General features: G+C 32.9%; 1 protein-coding gene across 7 annotated transcripts; it reads left to right on the plus strand.

Annotated features, from left to right (window-relative positions):
* On the plus strand, positions 1-7,524 carry LOC111287737 (G-type lectin S-receptor-like serine/threonine-protein kinase At4g27290). Of its 7 annotated transcripts, none has more exons than XM_089759682.1 (11): positions 25-182; positions 368-445; positions 2,676-2,916; positions 3,551-3,970; positions 4,071-4,690; positions 5,040-5,171; positions 5,309-5,457; positions 5,535-5,745; positions 5,960-6,197; positions 6,286-6,436; positions 6,839-7,524. In XM_089759682.1, the coding sequence occupies exons 5-11, from the start codon at positions 4,264-4,266 to the stop codon at positions 7,127-7,129; spliced, it is 1,599 nt and encodes a 532-aa protein (XP_089615808.1). In that variant the 5' UTR covers positions 25-182; positions 368-445; positions 2,676-2,916; positions 3,551-3,970; positions 4,071-4,263; the 3' UTR covers positions 7,130-7,524. The 7 variants fall into 7 exon arrangements, with proteins under 7 accessions (XP_089615806.1, XP_089615808.1, XP_089615805.1 ...); XM_089759681.1 differs by having other exon boundaries at positions 95-202; XM_089759680.1 differs by having other exon boundaries at positions 1-445.
* Positions 7,525-13,339: the final 5,815 nt, after the last annotated feature.

Genomic DNA, 13,339 nt, shown 5'->3' on the forward strand with positions numbered 1-13,339 from the left:
GGGGTGGGTAAGAGGAAAGGCTTTGACATTTTTTTGCCTTTTTTGTCATCTTTACTTTCTTTTCACTTTTTTTTTTAAATTTATTCTTACAATCATTTTTTTCTTTCTTTGACAATTCTTCCAATAACATCAAATCTATCTAGACAATAAACTTCGTTACACCATCTTTAATCTTAGTTTGGGTATAAGAAAAAAAGAAGTGGTCTCTTAAACTGAATCTTGAATTGTTTTCTTATATTCTTTCAATTCTTTTTGTTTTCCTTTCCCCGTTTGATTTTCAAGAAAAATTAGCTCAATTTTTTTTGGGTAATTTATACAGTGAGATTTGCTTCAATCTTAATTCACTGATTTGTTTTCGTTTTTATAGGTGTTCATTGGATGCCTTAAGGATTGGAAAGATGTTGTAAAGTGGAGTTCTTCTAATGACAGTGTTGACTATTTGGAGGTTTTCTCTTCAATCCTTACTTCTCCTTTTAAAATTTTATATAATGAACATTTAAACTGTGAAATTGTTTTAATCAGTTTCATTTTTTCTTCTTGTTATTTTATTTTTGAGTAAAATTAATGCTTTGTTTTTTAGTTTACTAATTGATGATTAGTTTATTAATATTACTTTTTATTTTTAATTATGATTTTTATGGAATTAATTGGATGAGTCTTTGAGATGGTGAACTATGAATAAGCTGAAGATCATTTATGCTGAAATTTTTGTAATTTTTTTTTTAATTTACATGTGTGAATTCTGATGGCTTGAATGCCTTTTGATTTTCTTCAACTACAAAAAATTGAAACCACAACCCATTAAGTTTTGTAGTATTCTAACCTACTGAGTAGCCCTCTAAAGCTTGGCCTTATGCAATCCCTTGGTACTGCTTTTACATTTCTTTTTCCTTGGCATGACATGGAAGTTTCATAAATTTCTTGATGATTTTGAACTTTAGTGAGAAACACTAAAATAAATAAGATTATGGGTAGTACTAAATTTACTTAGTTTTGTAAATATACAATTATCCATGAAAAATAAAGAGCGAAAGAGTTGAAATTTTGGTGTTAGAAATAAATAATTCTAACCCATTTTTTACAACAGCAATGTGACATAGAATGGATACTCTTCACTTTTATCATTCATAGTAAATAATATCATTAGTATAGTAACAAAATTAATGGCATCAAGAGTTGAACTAGATGGTCCCATCAAATATTAAATGTATCACTTTTTTTTTCATTATGTTGGACTTTAATTTACAAAGGATTTTTAACGAGCAAGGATCGTGATCAACTTATTACTTTGGTAAGCGACAATTTTATTTTTTAAAATTTTTTGAAGAAATATTATTTAGTTTGAAAGGATACCTAATAAAAGCAACAATTTCTCTCTGTTAATATAAGAGAGGAATGTTGTTTGTTGGTCACCGTGTTCACATCTCATTGTTGAATTCTTGACTAGAATTGTAGAATTAAGAAGTAAATGGAATGATCTCCTCACTACCTGGTTTTATTTTCTGTTAATTCTTTTGTCTAAATTAAAAGTATGTTGCTTATGCAATTAAATCTTAATATAGTTTGTGAAGAAAGGGTAAAGTATATGGCTTTATGGAATTATATACTAAACTTTGAAACTCTAAAATTCTTTTATACTCAGCAACAATTATAATCTCTAAAACTTTAGCAAAAATTTGATACATTGGCGTGCTTTGTTGCTTTCATGCAGATTAAGTCAAGAGACCATAGAAAAAATTGGCTTCTACATTATCCAGAATGTAATTGTTTTGATTTCATTGCCAATCATTTCACCTAGCACGTGTTTATTTTCAACCATAATATGACCAAATATGTTAGATAGTTTTTCATCATAACAAAAGATTTTCTTAATGCTTTCCATCTGTCATATAGCTTTAATTTCTACATGGATTTGTATATATACCTCTAAAATAATAGTGAAAGAGTTTTAGCCTATCAAACTAATCTTACATTTTTGTAATTTGTGCTTAGGATTAATGTAGCTTGGGAATAAGCAATGTAATATTGTTTTTTTACCTTATGTATTTCATGAGCTAATCCACAATCAAAGTTATAAATTTTTTAGACTATGTTCATGTGGCAACCAACTTCCTCATCCATTTTACTTTTTTCCCATTAGGATTTAAAAAAAAAAAAAAAGAAATCAACAATTTTACCTTCTCTTACTTCATCAATCATATTTCTCTCTTCGCTCTTTCTTTTTTTTTTTACATTTTTTGGCCACCTTTATTTAGGAAAAAAAAAAGAGAATAATAGAAGGATTCAATAATTTATCCTATTATCATGCTACCCAATGAAAGGTGCAAGAAGCTCACTATTCCACCCTAAAATTTGTCTTATTATCATGTACTCTCAATTGTCTTCAATGTCCACTCACTCTTTCCTGAAAAAACCCGATTTTCCTCCCCACCCCCCCACACCTTGAAATCCCCTTTATATAATCCCATCCCTCCTCCACCTCTCCGATTCACTTATAGCTTAGTCCACAAGTTACAGCAAAAACAAAAAAACCTAGCCAGGTGTCAATATCTGCATTTGGTGTCATACACAATCACATAGATTATAGTAATTCTTCAAAGATAGCAACTCAGGTCATATAAAGCATTGAAGCAGAGAACCTGCACTAGTTCTGTTCTGACAACTTCTCTATGCAGATTTTACAGCTTTTTATGGAACTTCGGCTAATGTGTATCGTATACCGGGAACAATCCAAGTAGAAAGAGCCTTGATTCAATTTTGGGAGGTTGCAATCTCTTCTTCCATTTCCAAGGGCCTTATTGCAATGAGAAAGATCTTCTAAATGCATCAGACATGAAGTAAAAGCACATTAATGACTGTAAGATCGACTGTGCAATGAAAGAGGCTTGTACCAAAGAAATTCAAGGCCATTAAAAGGTGATTTGTACTAGATAATTGACGTAGAACAGAAAACAAAAGACCAAGACTTCTGGTGGTGACAGAGTTTGAAATTAAGTATGAACAATCAAATTAATATATGCTGACACTTTCGTAGTTACTAAGAATTTGAAGGTGATGCAGTCCCTGAGTATGGCAACCGTGGACTTTTTTGGCTGTTGGACCACATAGACTTGACAATATGATGTTTATTGATTAAATTTTCATGACTTGGTCATGTTTATACCACTGCATTCATTGTTGCATTGAGAAAATTTAATATCTAAGGTAAGGTTTCATAAGCCAGTAGAGGAAATTGAATTGAAACCAACAGTTCTTAGTTTTTTTGCTGGCTACAATGGCTGAAAATTTCTTGATCAGGCCAAAACCATATTATTCCTTATAATTCTACCATAGAACCAGTATTTCTGTATTTTGTTGCAAATAATACCTTCAAGCTTTTCTTAAACGATGGATGATCTATACTGCTTGAAGTAAATGTAGGAATCAATGGTTGCGATGGTTCTAGTGTACATTTACTTACTGTGCCTGCTAACAACTTCTTGTGCAAAAAGTACTATTACACCAGGTCAGTTAATAAAAGATAGCAACACTGACATTTTAATATCAGCAGATGGAATCTTTCAACTTGGTTTCTTCAGTCCTGGTAATTCCACAAGCCGATACCTCGGAATTTGGTACAATACCAAAAAAGTATCCATCAGAACAGTAGTATGGATAGCCAACAGAAAAACTCCGATCCTTGGTACATCAGGAGTTTTAAGTATGAGTAGCCAAGGAATTCTTCTACTTAGGGACAACACAAACAGCATATTTTGGTCATCCAATACATCAAGACCTCCACAGAATCCAGTTGCACAGCTCTTGGACTCGGGAAACCTTGTGGTCAGAGATGGGGATGATAACAATTTATGGCAAGGTTTTGATTATCCATCAGATACCTTGCTTCCAGTAATGAAACTTGGAAAGGATTTCATCACAGGTAAAGAAACGTTTTTATCATCCTGGAAGAGTGCAGATGATCCAGCTCAAGGTGAGTTTTCACTTCGGATAGATTCTCTTGGATTTCCACAACTAGTTATAATGAAAGGAACTAAATTTCAGTTTCGTTGTGGTCCATGGAATGGACTCAGGTTTACTGGACTTCCTGAGCTGAAGAAAAACAATATATACAGCTTTGAATTCATATTCAATGAGAAAGAAGTACATTACTCATATAAACTATATAACAGTTCGGTTGTCTCAAGGATAGTTGTGAACCAATCAGGTCCTGCGCAACGTTTCGTCTGGGTTGATCGAACACAAACTTGGGTCCTTTTCTCATCCATGATGATGGATAACTGTGATAACTATGCTTTATGTGGTGCATATGGTCGATGCAACATCCAAGGTTCTCCTGTATGTGAATGCTTAGAAGGATTTGTACCCAAATTTCCAAGGGATTGGAGCTTATTAGATTGGACTGACGGCTGTGTTCGAAGGACTCCACTAAATTGTGGAAGTCAAGATGGTTTTCTAAAGCATAGCGGAATAAAATTACCTGATACTTCATTCTCTTGGTTTAATGGCACCATGAGCCTAGATATGTGCAGGGAAATGTGTTTGAAAAACTGTTCTTGCACTGCCTATGCAAATTCTGATATCAGGGGAGGAGGAAGTGGCTGCTTGCTTTGGTTCAATGATTTAATGGATGTAAGGGAATTCAATGAAGGTGGACAGGAACTGTACGTACGGATGGCTGCTTCAGAACTAGGTACCATTTATTTCTTTTTCTTTTCCCTTTCTTTCTGTTGGTTGCAAAGGATGACCAAACTAACATTTTTTGGTACTTGAGGTTGCCGGGATTTAAACTTTAGTCACTAGAACTAAGAGTCGAACATTCTACCAATGGTCCACGTGACTGTTGATGTAACTAAACGTTATGTTGAATTAGATTTTCTGTAACTTTAAAGCAACAAAAGGATTTTTTAGCAGGGTTATTGGTAACCTGTATTTGGTTCAAGCTGCTATCAATTTTCTTTTGGATGTATAACTTCATATCATTTGGAGGGGATCTCCACAAGTCATATTATGTTTTACTGACATGTTGCTGTTTGTTCTAGATCATATTGAGAAGCAGAGGCATAAAAATGAGAAGAGATTGAGGTTCATAAGCATTCTGTTAATATTCATCATCGGATGTCTGATAATAGGATTACAATTGTTTATCTGGAAGAGGAAGCATCAAATCCTAGGTAGCATAACTGATAGCTAATACTCTTTTATGTTTACAGAATAGCATTGGCTAATTTCTGTTAAATTCAAACAGTACATGAATGGAAAGAGTTTTATATACTGCGACTCATACCTGATCTGTTCCATATGATTTCAGTGTCAACAAAAAGTGAAGACAGGATGGATGAAGATGCAAATGATGACATGGAACTGCCAAGATATGACTTCAATACTATAGCAATATCTACTGACAACTTTTCAAGTAATAACAAGCTTGGTGAAGGTGGTTTTGGACCTGTTTACAAGGTAATGTAATAATATGCCAAAGGCAGATATTGGCACACATAAGATAATCAAACCTTTTTATATTGAATGATTTCCAGGGTACTTTGAGAGATGGACAAGATATAGCAGTGAAAAGACTTTCAGGAAACTCTGGCCAAGGACGGACAGAGTTCAAGAATGAAGTTATCTTGATTGCAAGACTTCAGCACAGAAATCTTGTGAAGCTTCTTGGTTGCTGTATTCATGGAGATGAGAGGATGCTGATCTATGAGTACATGCCCAACCGAAGTTTGGACTATTTTATTTTTGGTATGACCTGTTCTAAATTCAAGATATTCCTTTCGTTTTCTATTATGTTTTCCTTTTTCAGAAGCCTACAAATAGAAATTTTTTGGTAGGCCGGGAAAGGGGTTGCAGGTGGTGACATTTAAACCCAGACCTACTGGATACCAACTGAACCGACTGAGCTAAGCTTGTGTTTCCTTCAAATAGTAATTTACTAACTTGAATGCCATTTTGACAGACAGAAAAAGAATCAAAATACTAGATTGGCATTTGCGCTTTCATATCATTTGTGGGATTGCACGGGGGCTTCTTTACCTTCACCAAGACTCAAGACTGAAAATTATCCATAGAGATCTGAAAGCCAGCAATGTGTTGCTAGACAATGAAATGAATCCAAAAATTTCAGATTTTGGTATGGCTAAAACATTTGGAAGAGATCAAAGTGTGGCAACTACAAAAAGAGTTGTTGGAACATAGTACGTCCACCTAAAAGTGGTCTGTGGTTTACTTTGTTTTGATCTTAAAGTTTTTAAACTCATTCTTTTCTGCAATGGTTTTTTGCAGTGGATATATGCCACCTGAATATGCCATTGATGGACTCTTTTCAGTGAAATCAGACGTCTTTAGCTTTGGTGTTTTATTGCTAGAAATATTGAGTGAGAAGAGAAATAGAGGATTTCATCACTCAGATCACCATCTTAACCTGCTTGGACATGTAAGCACAAAGATAAGGATCTTCTGTTTTTACATCACGTCAAAGAACCATTACTAAGTGTCATTTCCTCTTTGATAATAAAAGCTGGTTTTTTATGTTGCAAGGATGGAAGAATTTTTTAGTGATTTTGCAACATTTCGGATAGGCCTGATGACTTGTTTATTTATATCAACTATTTTGAGTCTAAAATGTATAAAACGCGAAAATTATCATATCAAAATTTGTGTCAGTACATCTAACACAAAAGCACATTTTTTTGTTTTTATCAAACCCATATATGTTTTTTATTAAAATTTTAAATCTTATCAGTTTCATATCTTTTTTTCTGTCATTTTCGTATTTAAAACTGTCTACTTTTAGGTGGGGGTTGTCTGTAACTGAGATTTTCTTGATGTTTTTCAGGCATGGAGATTGTGGATGGATGAGAAGCCCCTGGACCTAGTCGATAAATTTTTGCTAAACTCTTGTGTTGTATCAAAAGTGTTAAGATGCATCCATGTAGGACTGCTGTGTGTTCAACAACTACCAGAAGACAGGCCAAACATGGCTTCAGTGGTTCTAATGTTGGGAAGTGATGGTTCATTGCCCCAGCCAAAGCAACCTGGTTTCTACACAGAAAGGAATCCTCTTGGGATAGAATCTTCATCATATTCAGTAAATGAAATTACTTCTACGTTCTTAGAGGCACGATAGATATAAGCAGTCTGAGAGTTTTTGGATTACTGGTGAGCATATGTTTAGCCTGTTCAACTGCACTAACAGGCACATGTTTAACCTGGTGGAGTGAGGCATAGATGCATTCTGTAGTTGTCAAGATATTTGAGTTTTGAGGGTATTTCAATGTATATGGAATTGAATTTCAAATTAGTCAAAGCCCCAAAACATTCTAAGATAAAAAGAAAATGGTAGAGCCATATCTTAAGAAAATAAAAATCTTTATGCAAAATTGTCAGAGTGCTGCTCATCTTTAGGCTGTGGCTTATAAACTGCTGCTTGGAGCCATATACCAGTTAAGTTACCCTCTCTTGTGAGTAACAACAGATCCATTTACTTTTATGCTTTTTAATTTGGAGACAGGTTTCAGATTATACCAATTACCAACTGCATTGTTCCAGACATTTAATATCATGCTTTGGGCAAAAGCTTAGAGGATTAATGCTATATAATGGTTTTAGGCTTCAAAAATGAACCTTATGGCCCCTGATCCCTGCAGTGAAGAAAATGGAGATTCTTGTTCCAAACTTCTCATAAGGGCAAGAGAAAAATGAATCATTGCCTTGGGAGGAGAACCATCCACATGGATCTAACAGCAAGCAATACTCTAATAGATGCTGAGATGAATCCCAAGGTTTCAGACTTTGGGATAGCTACAACTTTTAAAGGGAATGAAACTCATACCATAACAGATTTCGATATATTTTCTAAATTCTCCAATATTTGAGGTAAAATTTTAAAAAATATTGTTTCGCTTGAGATTCTCATAGTGATCCTTAAAATCTAATTAATATTCTTTTATAAAAAATAATTACTGAAAACTCTAAAATATCTAAATAAGATATCAAGAATTATTTTGACTTAAAAATATTTGTTTTTATTTTTAAAAATATTTTTTTAAAAATTTTATTTTTGTTTATTTCATATTTATTATCAACTATGATGCATGTAATGCCATATATGAAATAAATAAAGGAAATAAAAATCACACAAAGCAATTAATTATTATTTTTTAAAATATTATTTTTATACTTCTTATCATTATTTCTTTGATAAAAACCTTTAGAGATAGAAAATTTTCTTAATTTTTTAATACTTAAGTAGAATTTGAGAAATATTATTCTATTTGAAAGAAAATCCCATGGTAATTCCCAAAACAAAGATAATACTCCTTCGTAGAATAATTATTTGAATCCTTTCTAATATTTAAGCAGGATCTCCAAAATTATATTTTACCTATAAATATTATCTTTTGTTTTACTTTGTTTAAAAGAACTTTTCAATGCTTTTCTTAAAATAACCAATTTCTTATTTTTAGACTTATTCATTATTATTATTTTTATATATGAAAGCATTTATTTTGTTTATTATTATTTATTAATTTTTATAACACTAAAAATTTCAACTATCCACATCAAATTTATTTTCAAAAATATTTAGTAGTATAAAAATTTATCAAAACACATAAATATTAAAGTAACTTTTATATATAATAATACATGAAAACAAGAGACAAGAAAATAAACCCAACAAATCTTTGGGCCTTAAGTTCAAAGTGCTTATGTCACGGGTCGAGATTTAAGCTCCGAACTCGTATGGTTTCGGGACTCGAGTATCCACTCATCTGAGTCTTAGATCAACCTTCTTGTCACAGTTCACATTTTTGTGAGGTATTATCAGCTTTGGCCCTCTTGGCCTCACGATTTTATCCTACAAAAGACGTCTCACAAGGCGAAGTTGGTGTGAACCACCCCAGTGACCCTCCTATTATGTTCAATGTGGGATTCAAGATTTTTTTTTAGGTCCGTGACATTCTTCGTGACATTCTCCCCTATCCAACCTCGTGACGCCTTCCTCACGGAGATTGATCATCCTGCCTACCTCCCTCGAGGCACTTGACGTAAACCGAACGGTTTAGAGTTGACTCTGATACCACTTGTCATGGGTCGAGACTTAAGCTCCGAACTCCTGTGGCTCCGGGACCCGAGCATCCACTCATCCGACATCCTAGATCAATTTTCCTGCCACAGTTCACACCCTTGTGAGGTATTATCCGCTCTAATCCCTTGATCTCATAATTTTGTCCTACAAAAAATATCTCATAAGATGAAAGTGGTGTGAACCCTTATATATCTCAATAACCCTCCTATTATATTTGACATGAAATTCAAGACTTTTTCTTAAGTCCGTGACACTTAAACTAAACTCTTAGTGGATGGGGCTTGAATTGGGTCCACTAAGTGCAATCCGCTTGACTTCCTATTTTCCCTTTTTTTTTTTTTTTTCATGAGCAATTCCTATATTCTACTTTTTTAGCCCCCCCTTTTTACTTTTCTAACACCTTTTCCTTTCACCTTTTATTTCCTCTTTTTTTGCTCAACCAATCGTGCAGTTTCTCTCCTGAAACCAACTAAAAATATATTTTTTTGACTCTGATTGATTTGCCTTTTTTTTTTACTTGCTTGACTAAAGCTTTTCACTCCAGTAGGCACTATGATTCTTTTTTTGGGTCTTTTTGAAAAAAAACGAAAGTAAAAAAGGGGTTTTGGGGTCTATTAATGGTGGTTTTACGATGGATGATGGTGTTCCGAGCCTATATTGTCTGGATTCATTGTTATGTTTGGACCTATGACAGAGCAAACGGTTAGTTTAGTTAATTCAGTTGTAAAAATTAAAAAACTGACTAATCAATTTAATCTATTATAAAAATCAAATTGATTGATATATATAAGGAAAATCGAAAAAATTGAACTGAATTAAGCTGATCGATCTTGGTCAGTTTTCTTGGGTTAGTTGGTCTGACCTTTGCTTGTAAAATGCAGCTGAAGATTTGATTTATCTGCAAGATGCTCTATTACTAGGTCTAGGATAAAATCTAAACTCATATTCAGCTCTTGGCATGTCAGTTCTCAGTTTGTGAAAAGTAAATAAACTAAGAACAGATCCACGAATTCTTGAATAGAAAACTACTGCAAAAAAGCACCCATAACCACATAAATTAACTGATACTGCTAGCTGTTGCTTTGACAGGATCATTCCCTTAAAACATCCATTAGGAATATTATCAATTTAACACATCTAATCTGACTATTGAAGAAATTGAACATAGTATTAAGCTTAGGGAATGGAGAAATCACATTTGCATGCCATGGAAATTAAAGAATTTGTGTAGAAATCAGGCCTAACAAAAAATTTGATATAGGAACCCTCTTGAATTGGGGGGGAGGGGAAGAATCCTTGATATTAGGCAATTTATGATGTCAAGTCAAAAACACAAAAAAAAAAAAAAAAAATGAAGGAATATCTACTGGTTTACTAAGTTCTCGAAAACTGTTCATGGATTTTAATTACTTCACCTAATTTACTACTTTAAAAGAAATATGCAAAGTAACAAATACTCATAAGAAAGAAACCCCATATAGGCTTTTTTAGTTATATATGTAAATAACAAAAGAAATTTTGCTTTCATGAAGGATGTACCTTGTTACATTACTATTAAAGTTACAAAATAACTAAAATAAATTAAAAGCCCATTTCTCAACTGACCTTTGATTGAAAGTTGGAACTCGGAAGTTTGTTGGTTTCCAAATTCCACTACCGAAGCTTGAAATGGCTAAAGGGGAAGCTGAGAAGGGCGAACAGCTGAAATCTCACTAATGGCAAAGGGGATCGACAGTTAATGCTTGTGATTGTGAGGTGTGAAAACTTAAATCTTAAATCTTAAATCTGTGAAAATTGAGAAGTGAGGTAGTAAAGGAGTTTATTCTAGAGACTGGTGACTGTTGTGAGAGGCGGAATGCGACTAGTGAGAGGCGGACTATGACAGGGTTTTAGGGAAGAAGATGTGTGGGGCAATGAGAATGAGGTAGTACATGAAATGTTTAGAGTAAAGATGGGTATGGAGAAGAAGATAGGTGTGCCACTAGAGTTACAAATGAAAAACTGAAAAATGCAAGAGAGGTATTCATTTTTATTTTTAATTATTTAAATCAAATATTTTGGTTTATTTGAATTTAAATTTTAAACCCAAAAATCGATCATTTTAATCATTTAAACCAAAACAATAACCAAGATATCCATCTAACCCAACTAACCCAAACTGATTTTTCATAATTTTTGGGTTTTTTTTTTTTTTGTCTTTTCAATTTTAACCGAATTTTGCTCTATCCTATTTGGACTTAGTGTTTTACTTGTTGGGCTTGTTAGTGTTTTACTAGTTGGGCTTGTTACTTTATTTGGTTGTAAGGCCTATTTCTTATTAAAGCCCTTATTTATGTTTTTTTAATTACTTTTTTAGTACGTTGGCAACCAAGAATCTCGGTTTGTTATTGTCAACTAAGCATAAAATAGGAAAAAAGAGAATTGTAGAGGTAATCTATTATGCAATGATACAACTTATTTTTCATCTAAAATTTTCTGTCTTCTTTTCTTTTTTTTCTTACTCTATGACTCTTCTGGAAATTCCTTTAATTTTTTTTCTTAAATTTTGACTTGCATCATTGGTATCAAAGCTTTGATTTTGGCCGTGGATGAAGGGATGAAGACTCTACTATAATAACTAATTGAGCAGTTTGAATCTAGGTTAAAATAGTTGCACGAAAATATTCGATCTGACCTCAAAAGTATCAATTCTCAACTTAAACAAATATTCGCTAAGTTGGATGATATTAATAAAATTGTTAATGAACATAGAGGAGGTCCAACAAGTCCAAAAGAACACTTTTATGATAGTTTATGGTAACCTACCTTTTCCTTTGAATATACTTTCACAAAAACTCATGTCATTTATGCCAATCTCCTAAATGTTTCATGAATTTAAGGTAGAAGTTAAACACAATAAACCTTTTATTTTTCGTATTTTGATGATTAAGAATGTTCAACCTTTGGTTGAATGGAATAGATTTATGTTTATTATGGTGGCATACTACGTAAAATTGACTAAACCTTCCTTGCCAAAGATTGTTAATGTGAGTGGGAAGGTTGAAAAAGCTCATTCAATGTTGCTTATAGCTAGAAATAGGCTTGTCGTTATCTTTGATCCCTATAAATTTAGGTTACTGGTAATGGGACTAAGGAGTAATGGTGTTATGGTAGCGTCTGCACTAGGACTTGGAATTTTTTTTGGCTTAAAGTAATATATGAGAGAGAAGTGTATTCGAGTGAACTTTTGGTGGTGGTTACAAGAAATGAAGTTCAACCACTTTACTTGATGCTCCACTCAGTACAAAAACAATATATTTTTTAGCATATTTATTTTGCTCTACCTAGTTAGTTGTTTTTGAAAGGCCTATTTATGAGCCACGACATAAATTGAGGGAAATACTTGCCACAAATGTTCTTATTGATTGTGATGTTGTGTTGGTTATAGAAGGTTTGGAGGTGGAGGTTGCGCTTGAGGTGTGTAACACTACCTATCATACTCAACTAGTCGTTATAAGGAGGTATATGACCAGCTACCTTTTCAGTCTCAACAATTTATATTGGTTGATATTGGATTACTAATTAAAGATCTAGCTAGTATCCTAGAAAGAATGATGAACAAAGACGATTATAAGAATGAAATTCTAGCCAAAGGAGTCAAGTTTAACACAGAAGTTTTCTTTGACTTCATAGACCCAACTGAAGTACAATCTACTCCCCACATAATTGTTGATGGAGCTTTAAAGGACTTTGTTAGGAAGAAATATTTTTCAGCACTCTTTGCGTTTTATTATAGAGATTGTCTTTTTGAAAACTTTATGGTTTTTTGTTATGCTCATCCTAAATTGATAGATAAAGAGCTTGGGAACATGGTTAATGGAACTTTAACTTGTAAAATTGATAAAAAGAAAATTTTCAAGATAAGCTGGAGCAGTTCTTGAAGATATGCTATTACAATTCAAGTCAGTATAATTATGGGCAGCTAACAAGATATTTGAAGCCATATCTAATAGAGGATCAAATATTCAAGACTGACCATTACTTGGATAAAGAGCTTGTTGAGAGTCCTTCAATGTTTTGCTTCTCAAATTTTTTTTTTTAAACTTTTATGGTCAAAAAATTATATCTATAATGTGCAATTAATATTTTCTAAAAATATTGGTATTGAAAGATAAAGAGATTATGTTGATAATTATGGAATCATACAAGATATAATGCAAAATTATCTTTTGCAAATTTTGGCAATGTTTGTAATGAAACTTTCTACTA

This window comes from Durio zibethinus, chromosome 4 (genome assembly GCF_047325235.1).
Source record: "Durio zibethinus cultivar Kanyao isolate XHJ-2024 chromosome 4, ASM4732523v1, whole genome shotgun sequence".
Lineage (NCBI taxonomy): Eukaryota > Viridiplantae > Streptophyta > Magnoliopsida > Malvales > Malvaceae > Durio > Durio zibethinus.